We start from the raw sequence: 22,425 nt of genomic DNA, 5'->3' as shown, positions 1-22,425 counted from the left end.
AAGCTGAATATGTATCAATTAGAATAAAGACAGAATTTTTGTAAGAAAGATATATTGTTTACCTTAGTTATTAGAAATGATTTACTTAATCAAATTATTTACAATATTTGAGAGTATTGCCCTTAATTAATGATCATCATTCAGAAAATAAAGCTAGAACATGCAATATTACTTTTAAACTTATAAATCATTATATGCAAATTAAATTTTAGTAAAAATGCATCTAAAACTCACATTAAAAAAACTGATTCCGAACGACAACAGTACAAACTTGAGTCAAAACTAATCTTATGTAAATGAGAGACATGAGAACGTTGAAGAACTTCATAAATCATGAATCAGAGTTATAGCTCATTTCAAAAAAGCTATTCAAAGTATTGTAAAATAACCTCAAAATAATGATATAGTTATTCAATAAAATATACCGTATTTTACAGACTATAAGACGCTACGAACTATAAGACGCACCTTAATTTTTTAGCAATTTAAAAAAAAAATACCTATAAGATGCTACAGACTATAAGACGCACCTGAATTTTGGAGGCAATTTTTCGAAGAAAAAAAATGTGTTTTATAGTCTGTAAAATACGGTAGGATGTTCCAATGAATTAACCTTATTTATGAAAACTGATATATATAAATCAGTGTAACAATGAATTTTACAGAATTATATCATTATTAGTAATATCAGCTTTTACAAGCTGATATTATCAGTAATTATTATAAGTAGCATCATTAGTGGTAGTAAAAGGATATGTGCTTTTTAAGTGAAAACCTCTTTGAAATAAAATATACAACAAAACAATTATTGGTCTGTCTTAATGGCCATTAACATTTTAAACTAAGTGAAATGCATTAAATAATTTTAACTTTTCACTATGTATCTAGTTGTAAGTTTAAAGAGTTTTATTATTTATTGTTGGTTTTGTAAAATTTGTATTTATGTGTATTCTGTTTTTTATGTAATAATTCATTAATTACAGTACTATTATGGTTTTACTGTTTTTGTAATGATTATCTGTATATGTTTGTATTCCCTGCATCATGAATGAAACCAGAATGCTTAAATAAATAAAAAAATAAATAAGTTTAAAGAGTTCTTACAAAAAAAATAATATATTGTTCTACCATTTCATTTGTAATCAATCAAGTGGTTAGTTAAAATCAAGAAATAAAATTTAAATCTGATGTATCAATTAAAAGATTATCATTTTGTATAAAAAGTTCATAAACAAGAGATTACTAAAATAGCGAGGTTGAGGCCAAAGTTTTAAACGCAAAAATGTGTATGTTGGACATTCAGCGCCACTTTCCTGTAAGCCTAGAAGTTTGACAATGGTGTTTGGAAAGTCAGTGGAATCATCCTTGACATTCCAAACTTCTAGGCTTACAGGAAAGTGGAGCTGAACGTCCAACATACACGTTTTTGTATTTAAAACTTTGGCCTCAACCTTGCTAATATTCTGCAGTTTATTTCTAATGAAAACGAGTACCCATATATCAACTTAAATTTAAGAAAATATCTTAAATTAAACTTGAAAAACTTGTAAATGAAGTTGGCTAAAATGTGAACTTCACTATGTTTTGAGTTCAAGTTTAAAGAAAATGGATCAATTAAATAGCATTTAACATCTATTTATTATGTTACTTTATCATTTTTCAATTATTTTCAGACAAGTTAATTTTTTAACTTTTTATAGCAATACATGCAATTATTATATTACAAAAAAGTTGGATTTTTCAAATTGTTATCATTGTGTATATTACAAATAACTACTGTTATTATTTAATCAAAATAACACACTAAAACAAATTTCTTGTAAGCTCATGTTTTATATGTATAATTCAGTAATATAAAGTTATCATATATAATGCATAAGACTGATAATCTATTTTTACATTACTTTAAACATATCTGACTTGAAACTTTTTTACAAAATTTAACAATTTTACACAGAAGTTGTAACAAATTCCACAAACTTTTTTCTGTTTTAATTTTTAAAAAATATTTTGATCCTTCTTTGTAAAAAAAATTACTGCATTTAAAGCTATTCATACATATCCAGAATAATATATTTCATTTTAATTTTTCTTCATTGTAATGGATTTTTTAACTATCATGCTTATTGCTGGAGAGAAAGTAATCATGCATGTAAATATATATAATATCAATAGCTTGAACAACATCTTAATTACTCCACATTAATTATTTAAGACGATGGAGTCAGATTATTTATCAAATTCTTATGTAACTGTATTATAAAGAAATACACAAAAAATCAACTTTTCTTTATGGAGGACAGATAACTTTAAAATTCTAAAACATTATGTAAATAATGAAATAAAAGTTAAAACTAAAAAAGTTAAAGGCAAACCCAAGTGCAAAGAAAACACTTTATTATGTCAATAAATTCCCTAAATGCATTTTGCCAAACAGGCCTCTTCAGTAGTACTATCAGCATACAGTTTTGAACTGTATGCTGTTTGGATTTTTTTACTTTTAACTAATATTTCATTATTTACATAATGTTTTAGAGTTTTAAAGTTATCCGCCCTCCATAAATCAGAACGGAATTTGTATAATACGATTACGTAAGAATTTGACCATAATTACTTTTTCAGTAACACTATAATTTATTTAAACAAATGTTTTCGGTTCTTTTCACAGGTCTGCATCTGGTTTAATGAAGATTTGAACCGAAAGTTCTAATAGAATCAGTTTGAATGTTTAAGTTTGTTAAAATCTAATGCAGACCTATGAAAAGGGTCAAAAACATTTATTTAAATACATTATAGTGTTGCTGAAAAAAATATTTAAGGTGTTGTTGAAGCTAAATTAATTTTGGCTTAGATAGAAGTGTTTACATAATAGTTATCTTAGTCTTTTTACTATAAATAAAAATGATAATTTTATAGAATTAAAAAAAATTATAATTTCTTTTCTTTTCTTTCGAAGACACAATGTAGTGACGTAAACTTAAACACTGGGCGAATTTTTCATCCTTTTTATTCGGTTGGCCAACCGAATAAAAAGGATGAAAAATTCGCCCAGTGTTTAAGTTTACGTCACTACATTGTGTCTTCGAAAGAAAAGAAAAGAAATGAAAATACAAAACACGGTTTCCTCAAGATAGAAATTATAATTTATAAATGTTACTTTTTATTAAAATTTGTATTCTTTTCTCCCTAGATTCAAACTAAGATTTTTGAATAGAATTGAATAGTATCAATGTATTTTATTTTATATTCAATAATAGAGTATATGTTTATGAGAAAATATGACTCATAAAATCTAGCTTTGTTGATAAATAATTTGAAGCAGAAAACTGTATATTCTTGTGAAACTTCTATTACCAACCATCTAAGTTTTTTTTTAATTTACTTCTTTTATTTACAAATATATTTACAGTAATGTTCAAATAATGTTCAATATGAACATACCATAACTTCTCTTTAACGAAAATTCCTGTTAAAAATTAAAAATATTAATGACATGTAACAATAAAAGCATAAGGGAATAAAGAAAAAAATAAAAAGGCTAATAATAGAAAGAAAAACAAACAGCTTTAAACTTGGACACTGCAAGCACACTTTCCAGCATCCTCTACCCCAGGGCTTCTTAAACTATGGGTCGTGACCCCATTTGGGGTCGCTTAGCGAAATCTTAGGGTCACGAGATTTTAATGCAAAATATTGAAAATAATTTGTGACAGTTTGAAAATGGCATGCTTTGTGTCATAGGTTTCGTGAGTTTCACTTTGTGTCACTTCTGGTGCAGTGAGACAATGATTCAGCAACACTGATTGTAGTGTAAACTAGTGGTGTTGTTGCTTTTCAGTGTATTCAGTTGTCTCTGTTCCATTGTAACACAAGAGTGAACTGTGGTAGTACACCATTATTGTTTTTGCAAATTTGTATATATCTTCAATATATATGTATATTTTCATTGTATTTCATATGTATATTGCAAAATATATATCTTTATTTTATATTTTTTTTTGGATTGCAAAAAAAATCACAATCATAAATGGGGTCATGAATAAAAAAGTTTAAGAAGCCCTGCTCTACCCCATCATTGCTTCCCCACCATGTCCTGCAAGTGAAATTTCCAAACAAGCACCCCCAAACAAAGGAGAGCTGCCACTTCAACCTGTAAGCAACCTTCCATCTCAACCTACCCTACATAGCTTTATGCACTGTTAAAGAATCTGTAGAAATTACTGTAATCACATGCAATAAATTTCAACTTATTATATTCTATTTTAAAGTTTTGTATTACATTACTCTTGTGTCATACCGATTTTCTGTAATTTTTATTTTATTTTTACTTTCATACATTAAATTTGGGAATGTCTCAAAGACAATATATGCCACCTTTGCCACATAAATAATAATTTTAATTATGTATTGCATATTTCTGTATTTTAAATTCTATTTTATGTACTTTTCTACACTTTCATTTACATTTTTTGTCATTTATGTATTTTGTATTTTTTAAAACAGTATTTTATATTTCTGCTCTCATTAAACAGGCCTGAATGCTCTTCAGGTCTCTTCCAGGACTGCTTCTGGTTTGCATGCTGTCTCTGGGGATGAGGTAACTCTGCTCATAGATCCCATTTTTCACTCCACTAACTTCTTTCCCTTTCACTAACACCATATACCTCCACTTCCTACACATCCACTCTCCAATTTTACTTCCTTTCTTTGGCTAAGCCTGTCCAGCAACCATTTCTTTCATAATTTCTGTACTATAATACTAGTTATCTTTAACATCTGCAAATTTTCTTCCATATTACAGTCAAACCTGTTTTTATGCGGTGGATAGGGACCGCATAAAAAAAATGCATAAAAAAAAAAAATCGCACAAAACTTCACGAGTGGCTATAAAAAATAGTTTTCGCAACACAATTAAAAAAATATTTTTTTTTATGCGGTCAATAGGGACCGCATAAAAAAAGTCTCATATAGAAAATAACTCAAAACCGTACGAAATAGAATTTATTGACAACAGATGTCAGCACTTGACTGCATCGTCTCGTCTATTGTCTGTTTTACATATTTTTGTCCAGGTGCTGTTTTTTTGACTTAAAAAATAAATTATTTCATTTTTCGCATATTCATGCAATAATATTACTATAATAAGTTCATTTATGCTATAATAAGTTTATTTAGCTATAATAAGTCAACGTGAGACATGACAAATCGCACGAGACTAGTCGCCAACTATACCGCACAAATAAAAAAATCGCACAAAAAAACTGCACAAATTAAAAATTCACATAAAAAAAATCGCACAAAAAAAGACCACATAAAAACAGGTTTGACTGTACTTATGAAAACAATAAATGATATTTTATCATTTATTGTTACATACATTTATTGTTGTAAAATATCACAACGATAAACTGTCACTTGGCAGAAAGTAAAATATTTTACTTTCTGCCAAGTGACAGGTTAGTTGGATCATCTTGTCCACCTATAGATTATATTAGTTATCCTGGCAATATGTCTTTACATATGCTTTTGAGCATTTGATTGAGCTAATAATTGAAAAAATTGTAGACCTATAAATTCCCACTGTCATTTGTCTTTCCTTAATCTTGAGAATGGAGTTAGATAGATGAAAGATGAGACTAGATATAAAAACCTTAGGGGCAGGACTAAAACCCTGTTAACTCTATACAAACCTTCAACGCAAATTGGAAGTCATGTTATTTCAATTCAAAATTTCCCCTGAAAGCAGTTAATAGATGACTCGCATGACGCTATTGTTAAAGGAAAAGTATGATGTACAGGGGCAAGCCACTACTAATTTGAGGTGGAGAGCTTATATTTTAAATTAAATAAATTAAAAATATAATTAAAAATTGCAGTCTGGTAATGAGGAATTATTTATTGTGACAATGTCACAATAAATAATTCCTCATTACAATTAACAGCCTTTGTATTCCCTGCTTTTGGCTTGCATTTTTGTTCAGATTCCTATTCTTGTATTTCCAAAATTGATGTCTGATCAACCTTGAACAGCGTGAAAATACACATCTTATGAGAGCTGTGAATGTCAAGATGTTAAAGATGAAAGGATCGTATAAAACTGCCAGAATGTAAAACGAATGGTATTCTGGTTTCCTAAATTTTTTTGTGGTTACACAACTGTCTTAAGTGTGATTGTTAATTCCAGGAAATGAACCATTACATGACTTGTCTACTCCAGCTTAAGTTGTAGCCTATAGGGATTCAGGCCCTCAGGAAGAGAGGGCCAGGGATTGCTGAGCTACCCCTGTTACCCTTACCCGTCCACTGTTCCAAATGACAAAAGTCTGGGAAAATGACTTTTGTCATTTGGTCTGTTCCAAATGACAAAAGTCTGCTTGATTAAAAACTATGCATTTATTTAAAGTAACAATGTTCAAATGTTGAATATTTTTGTGCTATTTTATACATACCTTATTTAATAGTATTATATTATACTAGAGTTTTGTCCCCTTATTTCCAATATAGATTATTCATAACAAAAATTTCAGCAATTCCTAATGCTGCCATTTCTTTTCTTTTGTGATGAAAAAAGTGCCTTGACAATTTTATATATACATGTATATATATAGAAAAAGAAGATTATACTAGGGGGCTTCATCCCTGGCCACCTACAGCATCCCAACTTCCTGATCACTTTGCCCACTTGTTCCCAATAATATAGACTATTCAATATTGAAAACTGTTTTATGTATACCTTCATCTGTTTAATTCCATGTGAGGATTTCATAATACAAAATAAGTTCAGATCTGTTTCAAAATACTCCTCTATACTAAATTAATTGGAAATATCAGTTTTAATCAAAATCACAAAAATCTTTCCTTTCAGATTTTCTCCATCAAAATCAAACCTAGAACAACCTTCAAATTCCATAACAAAAACACATTCTTATTTTGAATCAGTTGATAATCACAATTTTTTTGAACCACCCACAGAAAAAAATGTTTCAATTTCACAATTACATGGTTCACTTCATTCACTTGCCCTATGGACTTTTCCCAATATAGATTATTCATGACGAAAATTTTCCACTCTTCCTCAAAAGGCAACTCTTTATCGCAATTGCTTCATGAACCCAATTCCCACTCAGTTTGTTCAAACTATGCATGCTTTGCTCTTCTCTCAGGCCACCTCTTACTGCTTCACTCATTTCTTCGATGATTAATTGATTCTGTGTGCTACTGTTTCTATTTTATTTTCTTTCTGATAATAAATAGCATCATGACAATTTTAAGCTAAGTATTTTACATACTATAGATATATAGAGTAGATTTTAAAAATTTTTCAGGGGTAGGTCTGCAAACCCTCCTTTCCTGGGGTACTCTAATCCCAGAACCCCAGTGAAAAGTCCCATAATTTGTTAGACCCACTCCTACTGTAGTTAGTCTAGCTATGAATTTGTAAGAGTTGTTATTAATCATTCTTTAAAACTTTCAACATATGGTTTAATATGCCACAGAATGAGATCATCAAGGTAGAGCAGCAAAGTCATAGAAATAGATATGATGTTATTGCATTAACAGCAGATGCAGTAATACTACTGATACATGTTGATTTATTGATAGAAATGGCCAAGGTGAACTAAAATTATCACATTTTATCATCAACTACTAGTATGAAAATTATCTTAAATAATTGTATTATTAATTCCAATTTGTGAATATTGTGATTTTGTATCAAAGAATGTCAAAATAAGTAAAATTGTCTAAAATAAACACTACAAAAACTTGCCTGAATGAAAAATAAACCTCAGAGTAGAACTGTTTAATATTAAATTAAATATTAAAATATTAACTGTTTTAAATTATCCTCAATTCTGTTTTTGTACAAAAAATACATTTCCAAAAATCCATATAAAACAGAAGTACTGTCCATATGGAAAAATGGAAGACTGGTTCCAGACCTTAAAAACCAGTAAAAATAATACAATAAGCCAATTACAGTACCTATAATTGAATGTAATATTGGACAAAATATTTCAATTTTGGTTAAAGAATCAGGAGTGAAAATTAAATTATAACTTACTTATCAGCAAATTTAATAAATTTATATTATTTGCACAAATTTTATTTCAATTTTATTTTTTTAATTCCATTTTTTCATTTAAAAACCAAAATACTCTAGCTTTTAACACAAATTGGCATACAAAAATTATTTTGTATTGAAAGAAATCAGAAGAAATGCAATTACACAAACAAATTGTTAAACATTAAATTAAATTTTTTCTAGCTACTTTAATCATAAGATGAAGTCAAAATAAAATATGAATTGTCACTACACATGTTCAAATAGGCAAAAAAAAATCTTAAAATTTACTTGATTATATGTAGTAGCCTTAGATGCAAATTCTCAAATTTAAAAAATAAAAAAACCTTTTTCTAGAAAAGAAATTATCAATAGTTTTTTAGAACTAAAATGAAATGAAGATTTTTAAAGAAAAATTTATTGAAACATATTAGATCAAAACAAATTTTGTAAACAGAATTGAATGTTGAGAGATTTGTCTAAAACAGAAATGAGAGACATTTTGAGTGCTAATTGCATAATGTAACTTGAATAATGAAAAATTTTTTATTATAACAACAACTAAATTCTAAGTCATAATTAATACTGTTTAATTGTAATAAAGGGCAATTAATCCCTTTGTGGATATCAAGTTTTTACACAAATATTTTTCTCTATGAACCATATACATTTTAGTTTTTTCAATGTCTTTTAAACATAAAACATTTATACTGTAGTAAAAGCAGTTTCAAATATGAGTTGTAATGTTTCTCAAGTTTTATCATTTGTGATTAATAAAAACATAACCTTGTGTAAAACAGAAAATTCTAGGTAGTATTATTGCATTCTGTTTTAGAGAAGTTTTTGCTGTATAAAAGTTATGAGAGAGTTTTAAAAAAGCAAGTTTTAAAAAGTGGGTATTTTAAGTAGTGATACAAATCTAATTGATACAAAATAATATATATAAGGTAAAAAAACCAGTAAAAACTAGCTAGTATAAACAAGCTGATTCAATCACATTTATATACATTAACAATTAAAAATACATATATATATATATATATATATATATATATATAATTTATGTTTTAAAATATAATTAGTTGACATTAAAAAAATATACTGTACTATATTTTTCTAGTGCACTCATTTTTATTAAATAAAAATTAATAATTAAACTTTAAAAACATCAAAAAACTTTTTTCTAATACAAATATTTTACTTTATTATAATACATCAATTATTATATAAATTTTAAGTTTTGAAATCAACTATCTTAATTATCATTTGGTTCATCTTGATTAGACTGGGTTCCTTCTTTATAATTTAAGATTTTTCTTTGACATAAACGTACATAATGTTTTTGACGAAGATATAATTTAAATATTCCTTTCAGCATTAAAAATGCTACTCCACCCTGAAAAAGTATTTTTAAGCATTTTAAACTTTCTAAAAAGATAAATTTCTTATTATTATCCAAGAAGAAATAATATGGTTGATAATTTTTACACTAATTACAATTAATTTATAGAATGAAATAGTCTTATGCAATATTGAGATCAATATCAAATAAATCATATTTCATTTCCATAACTGCTAACTTTTTATCAATTTCTTTAAAAATAAAAATGAGAAAGAATGAGGAAAAATAAGAAATTTTATTTTGAAATATTTTCATGAAATAGGAAATGTGATTTGTCATAGAACTTAAATAATGTGCAGTGTTTAGAAATTTATTTCATAAATACTTTTATTACCAATTTTTTAAAAATTAAATCACAAAAAAAATTTTATAAATAACATTGTAGAAAATTAAATTTAACCTACCCATATAGTTCTCTGCAAATTAGACATAACATATCCAAAGAAAAGTTTTCCTGTACAAGATGCAAAGGTTGGCAGCATAAGAGCACCACAAAGTAATCGAGTGAATGATACAGGATCAGAATATGCTGATCTTTCTGTTGGTGATCGCTCTCGATTACAAATATTATCTTCACCGAAAATATATTTTATTGCAGGAATACGTGAGGAATGCTTCCTCCATAAATTCAAAACAATATCATCCCATCGAGTCAGTTTACTTATAATTAATGCAAGAGGTATAGTAGGTAAACCCACTAATAAAAAAATTGGATCTGCTTGTTCCATAGCACTCAATCCTTCCTTATGACCAAGGACCTGCAATGAAAAAATCTGTTTGATTATCTTTGTTTTAAAAGTGTTTATTTTAAAATTAAATAAATTTATTTAAAAATATAATTTATAAATATAAATTTTTATTATTTCAAATCCTCTTCAGTTTGCAGTCTAAAGTGAAAATTGAATGTTTAATTAACAATTACTTTATATTTTTCTTTTAATTAACTACAAAAACAAAATATTTTAAACAAAATAATAAGAATCAAACGCAAATACAGAAATTTATACTTTTTATTTATAGAAACATTTTCAAACTATTCTGATACATTATTGAGTATAAATTTTTATATTTAAAGCTGATTCTTGATGTCAACTTTGATGGATAGAAATATCCAAAAAAATATTAAAGTACTTTAATAATAATAAAAGACAAATATAATGAATAATGTCAACATTTCCAGCTTTGGATATACTTTTGATTTATTTTTGTAATTAGATTAGTAAATGTCATATTGATTGGAATAATTCTGTTATTATGCTAGAGAAATTTTTCCATCTGTTAAACCATTTAATAATTAAACAGGTTAATCATTTCAAATAGCAACTTCAGAATAATCTGCAAATAAACAGCTTAGAGTAGGATTCAAATCCAAAACTCTGTACATATAATCCTGAGCCATTTATATATTCATATTCCTACCCACATTATTAAAAATGAAACCAAAAGAGTAGTTTTTGTAAGTCTATAAGCAAAATTAACTTTACCTGCATAATTGTAACAGCACCATAAGTTACTGCTGTCCAATAAATAGATCCAATTACTACTCCTGCAGCCACAAAAGGGCAAATTCTATATATAAGACGATCTGTTAAGTCTATTATTTGAACAAATGTTCCTATAAATCAAATGTAACAAATTATTAAAACTTTTATTATTATTCATTTAAAATAATAATGTAAAACAAACATATCATATTTTAATAAATTCTATATTTTATAAATTTATTGATTTACATACAGGCATAATACAGGATAACCAAATGTTTCATTGTTACTTTATAAAAATTATTTTTAAGTAAATTATTGTGAAGCTGTCTTATAATAATAATAATAATTTTAGAATATATCAAAAATAGATTAAACATAAAAGTTACATTATAATAATTTTGACTTTTTCAAGTTGCCTAATTAAACCTTTTCTTCCAGTTAGAAAGTTATTCATTATCTTCAAAAATCTACATTTTGCATTATTGCATTATTACAATGAATTTTCCATAAATCTGTTCTAAAGAATTCTTAAATCAAAATCATAATGAACCTTTTCATTTCATTGTTTTATTTGGTTTGATGGGATAAAACCATACAACATAAGGACAATCCTCCTCTTGTTATATAGATCTGAAAGGATTTTCTATTTCACCCAGGAAACTGGCCTATATTTAGGCATTATACATGTAATGAAAACTCAAGAAAACTTCACATGATCTGCCTATTGGTCAGGAACAAACACTGAACATTGAGAGTTAGGTCCAACTCTCAATGTTCAGTCATTTCATCCACTCAACCACTGATAGACCTTTTCATTTCACAATTAATCATGTTTGCTTATTTTGGTAATACAATACTATGTTAAAATTTCCAAAATTGTTTCACTTGGCAGTGATTATAAAAGTTTCTTAATAATAATGCAATATAAGTTTAAGTTTATATTTATAGTTTATAGTTAAATCTATTAACAATGACACACATGAAAGATGATAACACATTTAATTGACCCCAAAAGAAATATATCACAAACTGAAAGTACTGTTTAAATAATTTTTATTTATAAGGAACAGGAATAATGAATTAATTTTAAACTTTGAATATAATTAACATATTTTTACACAGTTGAAATTCTTTACTTCTGTATTCTGATTGGTAACTCTCATTATCCTTCATATTTTAAGTTTGCCATCATTTGTGGGTTGTCAAGCATGGTGGCAGTGTTAGCAATATAAAGGCATCACATTTGTTTATATATAATATTTATCACAAAGAAATTATAACAAGACAATAGTACAGATTATCCAGGATATGTACTATTTACAGGGTGCAATCAAAAAGTTTCAGGACTGGTAACATGATGCTATAATTGGCCATGTGCTGAACTTGCACAAACTAGGATGTGTAATAGACATCATTATTTAGCTTTCCTGTCAAACTTCGTGCCATTATTGTATGTAGTTTTTGTTTCTTGCTATTTAGATTAGATCTGTGTTCTTGTCAATTTGTTATTTTCATTGCTTTGTAAGATGAATTATTTTAAGGAATAGCATGTGAGTGTGAAATTTTGTTTCAAAGTTAGCAAGACTGCAACAGAAAAGAAAGTGATTACATGAGATAAAACATGAATTTATGGCTATGGCCCTAAGACACAACAACAATTGACTCAGTAGAAAAATCACAGCTCACCCAGACCAAAAAATGCAAACAAGTGAGGTCCAGTCTCAAGAACATGCTCATTGTATTTTTTTTTCGACAGGGAGATATTATTCTCTGAGAATCTGTTCCACAAGGTCAAACTATGAATAAAAATTTTATATGGATGCTTTGAGGTCGTGTGTGACAATGTCAGATGAAAGAGATAAAGCGCTTTGGAAATCTCACAACTGGTTGTTTCATTTTGACAATGCTTCCACTCACATAGCTATCTCTATTCAACAGTTTCTTGCCAAAAATAAAATGGCTATGGTACCCCACCCTCCTTATTCATCAGACTTGGTACTGTGTGACTTTCTATTTCCACAGGTGAGAAAAGTGCTGAAAGGACAGTTTGAGAACATTGATGGCATTCAAACAGGATTGCAGCAAGTGCCTAACAATGTCACAAAAAAATGTTCCAGAAAGGTTTTGAAAACTGGGAGAAATGCTGTAATCTATGTATAGCTGCAGAAAGAACTTATTTTGAAGGCAACAACTCTCAATAAATTATTATATACATCAGACACTTTTTATTGAACAGTCCCAGAACTTTTTGACTGCACCTCGTATGATGTTTAGTATGGAAATTGTTTATATATATTTTGAAATACCACCAATACAGACGATATTAAGCAAGAAGTAGAACTTTGTTTAAATAAACAATAATGTTAAATAATTATCATTGCAATTTAATAAAATAATGATCTAGACCAGAGGTTCTCAAGTCAATATGTTGCAAGCTGCTCATAGGGGTTCCATAAAATTTTAAAAAATAATTAAAATTACTAATTGTTTATTATTACTTGTATATTTTTACATAAATAATGCAGATCTTAAATGTCATTGTTTGTTCATACATATAAGAACATCTTTGAAGCAACACTGGTTCATTGGTGTACCACCAATTATGAATGTGTAACTGCAGTAGCTGGAAAATGTTGAGAACCACTGGTATAGACAAATATAAATGTTTAAATAATAATAAAAGCAATTTGTAAAAATAAAAATAATTGTTAAATAAAAGAAAAAATACAATTTTTTTCTATTAAGAATGTAATTGAAAAATCAAACAAGATATTTATGCCAAAAAATATTAATTAGCAATAATTATATGTAATAAAGTTATGTATAAAGCAGCTGTTAGATTAAAATATAATTAATCAATAGTCTTTTTCATTGTGAAAAGATCATTTTAATATAAAGGATGACTCATGTAAAATTTTGCAAAAGAGAAGGAAAATCTTATAAACTGCTGTAAGTCCTTAACTCATGCCAAAGTTGAAAAACTGCACAAATAAAATGGTGTCTAAATACAATATATATTTATTTAAAAAGTATAATTAAAGCTAAATAGCTTATAAAAAGAAACTTTACAAAAAATACCAGAAAAGTTTTTACTTTTTCAAAACATTTTCACTATCTATATTTAACAGTAGTGCCTAATAGATGGCATTGTTAGTTGTAAGTTGGAATATCATAACCACATATCTATGGATTCAAGTAAATAAAAGACTTGCTGAAAACGAACATATTACATATCCAGAAAGAAAACTTTTAAATGTAATAATGATTTTAAATGAAATACTGTTGGAATAATTATGTATAAATATTTTATTTAATATATATATATATATTTTGATAAATTTGTTTTTTGAAATGACAAATTTGTATCAGTCTGTACATTATGTAAATTTAATGCAAAGAATATATTGTTCTGCTCTGTAGATGTGAAATTACTAAATTTTAAAAACAAACTAAAGTCATGATTTTATTTATTGTAAAATGTTGAAAGATAGTTTTAAACTGTTATTTTTCTTAAGAAATTTTTAAGAAAAATAACAGTTTAAAACTATTGTAAAAATTATTTTAGTGTGTTTAGAAATAATCTGAAATTTATGATTATAAGTGTCTCTGAATTTAAGTGTCTCTGAAGTTGATTATACTTCTACTTATAAAGTAGAAGTATAATCAACTTCAGAGACACTTAAATCCAGTTAAAAAACAATTTATTAACTGATCTAACTTTTCAATCTTGTTTAACTATTTAAGGTCTGAAAATTTCTATGCACCTAGAGACAAAATTGTTTTTACCCCTCAAACTACAATGGAAAATTTTATAGTAAAATCAGCCAAACAACTTTTGCTTCAGCTAATTTTGTCTTGAATGGATTAAGGCAATTTTGGCTGATCTCACATTTAAAGAGTTAAATATCATCTTCAGGTTCTAAAGATTAAACAGTATTTTAAATTTGTTTCTGTTTCATTTTTCTGTTAGATCTTAAGAACCTACAGATGACCTTTAAACAAAGTTGTTTTTGACCTTGTTTAAAAGTCATCTGTAGGTTAGATTTGTAGTAAGGTCAATAGTACAGTTAATAAATTGAGTTTTTAGTAACTGGATTTAGATGTCTTTAAAGTTGAATTATACTTTAATCACTGCAAAAACTAGATGGAATGTCATAAGTTAAAAAAAAGTTAATAATAAAGATTTTTGATTAGTAAGAGATGATACCTAACATCTGCCTCTAGTGCCAAATTACTCAGCATTTAATTAACAATAGTAGTGGTAATATAGCTTGATATAATTTGGCAATCATTTGGCCTTAATTACATGAGCTCCCCTACTTACAATCTTTCAGACTTACGAACAATTTGACCATACATTTAAAATTTAAATTTCATGCAAATTCTAAAGTTCTCTCATGGGGTGGTGTTAAAGTAATCTTTAGCCAGTAATAAATAAATTTTTAATGAATAATTAATATGGATTCATTTCTATTGAATATTGTCATTTTCATTTTTGCAAATTCTAATGTCGCATTGCTATTGTTTGCAATTTTTATAAACTTTTACAATTAGTACTTCAAAAATGCATCCAAAATGTAATATTAAATCTAGTAGTGGAGAAAAATGCAAAAAGTATTGCTGTTATCATAGAAACTAAACTTGACATTATATAACAAAATATGTTAGGTGAAAAAAACCACATTTGAAACAACTATTAGTAAGCAGTAGTGAATGGGTAAATGAGCATATATATTCTATTACATTGAAGGATCAAACACTAACAAGTAAGTGAATATTCTGTGTACAAATGTACTTTCTAGGTTAGTTTTCAACTTATGACAAAACCTCAGGAATCTAACCTGTTCATAAGTAGGAGAGTGCCTGTATAAAGATTTTGATTCCTTCTCCTTCCTTATTAAAAAATATGTACAAGACCAATTACAATAAAAATTTTTAGAGATTATCATCTAAAAGTGATCAGTAAAGTTTGTATTTAATGTTATGAAAAAAATTTGTCAATTGTTGATGTAATCTTTTTTAACTTTAAAGATTGAAAAAAGTCAAAAGTAAAAATGCATTTTGACCAAATAAAGTTATTACAGCTTCTATTTATGAATTCATTGATGATAATTATCATGCAATAGTATCAAAAATTACACTTTATTGACAATATTGAAATTCACATTCTTCCTAACATTAAAATAATAGTTATGATTTGCATAAGAAATATTTTCAGCATTTTAAAAACACAATTCTGATTTACCACAGTTAAAGATATTCATATTTTAATATAGTTTGATGTCAAAATAAATACACTGAAACCAAAACTATTCAGCAGGAACAAACTTTAGTAAACTAAATGAACACTTTCAATGGTTTCAAATCATCTTCAGGTTAAGTTACAATAGATGATAATAAAGAAGATATGTCATAATTATGTTCTATCTTCTTTTATACCTTCTATTGTAACTTACTTTTGGTTTCAGTGCATTCATATTGACAGTTTCACATCATTTCACAAGTGGTATGATATTTACAGTTTGATGACATTCCTTCAAATTTATCTATTTTATCTTTTTTACAAATTCTGTTTCTTCAGCATTTTTGATTTGATTTTATAGCAATAAATGAATGAATGAATAAATTTCCATTTGAAGCACAAAAATTAGTTTATAAAACAACAACAAAAAATGCTAGACTACACCTTGGCTCAGCACTTATCAAATATCAACAATGCAAATAAAGAATTTCAACATGTGCTTTTTTGTACTTAGCACTAATGAGACCTGAATAAAATAAAATGTAATAGAAATATAAATAAACACAAGGAAAAAGTGGCAAAGATAAATTTTATTTTATATTCTCAGAATACATAAGACAATATTTTTTTACAGTATGATAAGCAAGAATGCCTGCATATTTATTTAACATCTTCCCACATAATTTTTCATGGTAGAAATTCCATTTTTTGGTTTTTAATATCTAAAATTTATATATGGAATCTTTGAAATGTAAATATCATCCTTATTAATTTATTTATCAAAACAATACATAGGAAAAGTCAAGTTACATTCCAAATACAATTGATTAAAATGTTACAATCATATGAAGACATCCAGATTGTCAATAAATAAAATATGCATATAAAATATAGCTGGAGCTGAAAGTGGCATAATATTAACAACTCTTGTAGCAGAAAAGATAAACATACTATCATGCAACTAACAATACTCAATCAATTCTCCAATTTACAAAAGTATCAGAGACATTGTGAAAAATGTGTTAAAATTTATTTCTTGATTTTTATTGTACATTTTGTCTGCATTTTTCAAATAAACATCTTTATTGTTATGTATTACTTGCTATGCTGTATCATAAAATGTTTGTAGTATGGCATATATATTGTACAAGTTAATACATACATAATAACTGTTTGTTAACAACTACCCTCATTAACAAAAAGAAGGTGCCCACCAAGGAGGATGCATTGAAATTAAATGAAACTTTATTAGTACAAATGTAATGACAATGGTAAATAAATGATTACAATATTACAAAGATAATTTCATATAGAATAATAGTACAATTTAAACAAACCTTTAACACCATGTAGTATTTCCTCTTGCCTGGCACATGCAGCAATTTGGTTGGGCACCTTATGCTATCTTGCAACAGATTCTGCCCTTACTCAAAAATAGCCAAAGCTGGTATTCCATCTGGTCAACTCAATGAGTGACAAACCTGGATCCAGGCAAACAAGGAAGTGTGGCAACAGCTAGGGTTTCTCAGACATTCCTGAGAAACCCTAGCTGTGCAGCCAAGCATTATCTTGCTGGAAAATAACTGTTTGCAGCCCTAACAAAAAAAAAAAAAACAACAACAAAGGACACAAGATTTCCTGAACATATTAATATTTATCAATTTCCCTTGTACAAGTACCCCTACTAGTTATGACCAACAATCATACAAAATGGAGCTCCAGACTAGTACACAAGCAGTGGGGGCAATGTAACATTCCACAGTAAAGGCAAAATTGGCTCACTAATGGTTCTCCTCACATTCTAACATGGTGCTTGTCCATTCCCAAACAGAATCGGGATTCATCACTAAAGACAATATGCTGCCAGTCCATAGTAGTATATGCTTTTGTCATGATACCATTGCAAATGAAACCAACAATATTGGGTTGCTAATAGCAAAATGTGCAGTAGTTACTATGAATGCAAATTTGCCTCTGCTAGTTGCCTGTCAATGGTATGGTAAAGAAAGGGTTCTGCAGTGAGGCTTCTACCTGTTTGTGGATGGTGGTCAATGAAGCTATTATAACTGTCTGTCCTCGTTTCATGATCACACAATCACCTCTCCTGTTGGTCTATATGAAGTGTCCAAATCCAGCCTGAAGCATATGTGTATTCTCACATCAATTGCCCTCAATACCGCCTCAGTCAGGTCAGAATAGTCCAGATGATGGGTACTTCAGCAAAATGGCCATCCTGCATCCCTCAATCTGACGAAGAGGCCTTTCTCAAACTCTGTCAGCTGTGCTTAATGTCTTTGACTACATCACACAGGTATGTCTGGTATTTGAATACCTCCAAACAAGTACAATGAAAATTCTAAAAACAGTGAGCTTCTGTGAACCATTTTATAGAATAATGGGATAACTCGCACACTGTAATCATTTACATACCTGTTTGAGACATAGCTGTACCTCAAATTTTGCAGTCAATTCTATTTGGATATATAATTTTTTCGTCAATGAGTGTATAAACTATTTGTTAGGTTTTCATTTTTTGGTTGTTTCACATTACAGCTGTGGGGGGGATGCTGATGTGTATAGATAGAAAGAGATGGGAACTTCAAGCCATCTTTTGGTTGTGGAGTAGTGTACTGGACAGATCATTGGTCATGGAATTCCATCAAAGTGAACTGCAATGTATTATTAATGTAAAGACTGTTTGTGTTTTGACCAGTGAAATAGTTAAGGTAAAGATCTGATTCATGTGGCTACACCATAGTTTGTAAGTATAATCTACCATACACTGTTTGGTGATCAGAATGCAATGTATTAAGCATTTTGTATCATAATATGACAGTTTATCATATATAGTCATTGCATTCTGTTTAGTTATGTTTTGGAAATTAGTTGGGTGTTTTGGATTGACATTGTAACACATCATAACTTTTTCCATTTAAAATAAAGGGAATTAAGCTATGGATAACATTTTCCTCTAGCGTTCAGTGTCATTTGCATTATATTTAAGAAAAGAATGTTTTTGGCAGGGGCACTGTGTCAGGCACTCAGTTCAAATTCAGCAAAGAGACATGGCATCCACATGTATGATCTTGGTGATCTTTGTTCAGAAACTTGGTGTATTGCTTCATTCTACATTAAGCCGAGTGAACTGTTACTGTTTATGTTTAGTTGTATCTTTCATCAAACATCACAAAAGCTCATAGATACTTATTGGTCCATTGAGGCAGATCTGGTGTGGTTGATAAGGGTTAAGCCTAATGGAGACAGCAGCTACTTCATCCATTAACATCCAACTGGAGGTCCAAAAACTCAAGCAGTCAGTGCCGTTTAATGTTTTATCAGACAAAAATCAAAACAACATAGACAATGTAGTTATTTCAACATGATTTAACAAAAAACTGGCGACACAATGGACATTGCAAGGTATAACGAACATTCAAGATGGAGACACTATTAAACAATAGGAAGATATTGAAAGGACGGGTAACTAGAATTGAGAATATATTAGAGAAACATGAGGTCAACCTCTTGGCAAGTATATCCCAAAAAATTAAACAGACGAAATTGACCTGTTACAACTGGACATTATTGGAGAATGCTTGGAAGATGAATTTGAGGGATATGAAGCTCAATATAACACACTAATTAATTGTGTGGAGGTCATGTCTATTCAACTCATGACTGCTGTTGAACAACATACAACAGGTCACAATAGTTCAGTGCACAATAGTACGAATGTAGTAGTGGTTAAACTGCCAAGGTTGGAACTTCTGGTTTTTAAAGGCAAATATGATGAATGGCTCTTGTTCCATGACTTGTTTATGGCAAATATTCACAATAACGCCACATTATCAAGTGCCCAAAAACTCCAGTACTTGAAATCATCAGTATGTCATGAAGCATTGATTCAACTCATTCCCATCACTAATGAAAACTATCAAGAAGCCTGGGACACATTATTGAAATAATACAATCATAATCGCAAAATTATTGATTCTTGCATTCAGAAGCTATTCAATCAACCCAGTATTACACAAGAATTAGCCACATTACAACACTTAACAGATACAACTAATGTTTGTTTGTGCACTTAAGGTATTAAAGCAGCCAATACAACATTGAGAATATACAGCAAAATAGAGTAGGGCAAAGAAAAAATGGATAGAGAGTCTCATGGGCAATGGGAACTCTCCTGGAAGGGTACAGAACAACCAGTATTTGAAGACACAACTTCATTTTTGGAACAACAGGCCAGAGCACTGGCTGTTTCCAACCCAATATTCATTTTGACTAACCCAGGCCAATAGAGGTGCCAACATCCAGACATTGGCCATTTTCACAGTCCAAGCAATTAACTGCTGCAGCACACCATGGTATTGCGCAGCCAACATGTCAGTACACATCAAGTTTTCAAGTGCAACATTTTTGGGAGCATCAGTGAATGAATGGAGAAATTTAGTTAAGAAGCATGAGTTTTATTATAACTGCTAAAATTGGGACATCTGGCCACTGAGTGTAAAGCAAGTCACTGCAAGAAATGTTCACATAAATATAACACACTTATACATCAGGAAGTACCACATGACTCTACAAAAACAGCAAGCAAGGTTGCAGAACCAGAAGTCATTTCACGTATGTCATGGCAATTGAGTGGGCATAGACAAGTACTGTTATCCATTGCTGTCATTCACATGAGGAATTTTCAAGGGAACTACAACCATTTCGGGCTCTGTTGGATTCTGCCTCTCAAACAAATTTCATTATTAAACACTGACCTCAGTGACTTCAACTGAAATGGAAACCATCTAACATAGCTATTTCAGAAATTAATTCTGGCATCAGCACTACTTCCAGTAGTTTATGCATTAATATAAGGGATAAGGGTTACCTCAAATAATTCAGAGAATATTTGTGTAGAAACATTAATTATTCCAAATGTGACAACAAACTTGCCTAATTTCCACTGTGATTCTTACAATTGATCTCTTCTAAAGAAACTTCAATTGGCTGATCCAACTTTTCATAAACCAGGCACAATAGATATACTTCTAAGTGCAGTTGTCTACAATGAGATCATTTGTCCAGAACAATGCAAGGGACTACCAGGAACTCCTACTGCATTTAACACAGTGTTTGGTTGGGTACTATCAGGACCAATAGATGTGAGCCAACAAACAATATTAGTCAGTTCATCACTGCAGTATTAATAATCAGCTTCAAAAATTCTGGGAGTTAGAACTGCCTGAAATAAAATACTTAACAGCAGAGGAACAACTGTGTGGAAATAATTTTTATAGTATACATTCACGAATCAACGGGCAGGTATGTGGTCCGTCTTCCATTCAAAAACTCCACACAAAGGTTTGAAGATTCAAGAAGGACTGCAATTAGACAGTTTCAACAACTAGAACACAGACTACAATGTATAATCAATTAAATTATGTATAATCAATATAAATCCTTTTTGGATGATAATTATCCTTGTGACATATGGAACCAATTGGTCAGGAAAAAATCCATTTCAGACCTTCAAGGACATTCTAGCTTCCCTATAATGCAGTGTTCAAGGACACAAGTACTACAGCAAAGCTTTGTGTTATTTTTTGATGCAGCAGCTAAAACTACAACAGGATTCTCACCCAATGAGCTTCTATTGGAACAAGAATACAGGATGAGTTACTCAATTTGTTAATTTAGTTTCAGTTTCCAGTCATTGCCATGATAGCAGATCTTGGTAATGACTGGATCATCAAATTTGAATACATCCAGATGACAGAGATTTTCAATGAATCATTTGGAGAAACCATCCAAGTGAGCCTTTTAAAGATTATTGATTATTAACAGTCCCCTATGGTACTGCTTCAGCACCATATCTTGCCACTAAGGTCCTCCAACAACTACCTAAGGATGAGGATGCAAGGTTCCCTTTGGAAACTATGATGCTTATGCAAGATTTTTATGTTGACGATTTGATGATGGGAGCTAACTCAATTGAAGCTCTTATACTCCAATCAAAACTCATTCAATTAACAAAACAGGGTGGTTTTAATTTTCAGAAATGGGTGTCAAATCAACCATCAGTGCTAGATACAGTCACACCAGAATTAAGAGATTTAACTCCCACTTCAAAATGATAATGATAAGGCAGTCAAGACATTAGGTTTTCAATGGCATCCTGCAACTGATCACTTTTCTTTCAGTGCAACACTAACAGAGCATATAAATATTACTAAAT

General features: G+C 29.1%; 1 protein-coding gene across 2 annotated transcripts in view; it reads right to left on the bottom strand.

Annotated features, from left to right (window-relative positions):
* Positions 1-9,239: 9,239 nt before the first annotated feature.
* Positions 9,240-22,425, bottom strand: part of LOC136979880 (E3 ubiquitin-protein ligase MARCHF5-like) — a 38,025-nt gene continuing 24,839 nt past the window's right edge. For both annotated transcript variants that reach the window (XM_067275906.1, XM_067275907.1), the window contains exons 4-6: positions 10,949-11,079; positions 9,869-10,222; positions 9,240-9,458 (exon numbers count right to left, since the gene is read on the bottom strand). In XM_067275906.1, the coding sequence (XP_067132007.1) occupies positions 9,318-9,458; positions 9,869-10,222; positions 10,949-11,079 (626 nt within the window). In that variant the 3' untranslated portion in view covers positions 9,240-9,317. The remainder of the gene's footprint in view (positions 9,459-9,868; positions 10,223-10,948; positions 11,080-22,425) is intronic.

This window comes from Centruroides vittatus, unplaced genomic scaffold (genome assembly GCF_030686945.1).
Source record: "Centruroides vittatus isolate TY-2023 unplaced genomic scaffold, ASM3068694v2 contig_651, whole genome shotgun sequence".
Classification (NCBI taxonomy): Eukaryota; Metazoa; Arthropoda; class Arachnida; order Scorpiones; family Buthidae; genus Centruroides; species Centruroides vittatus.
The sequence above is the reverse complement of the archived record's forward strand: the minus strand, read 5'-3'. Positions and strand labels throughout refer to the sequence as shown.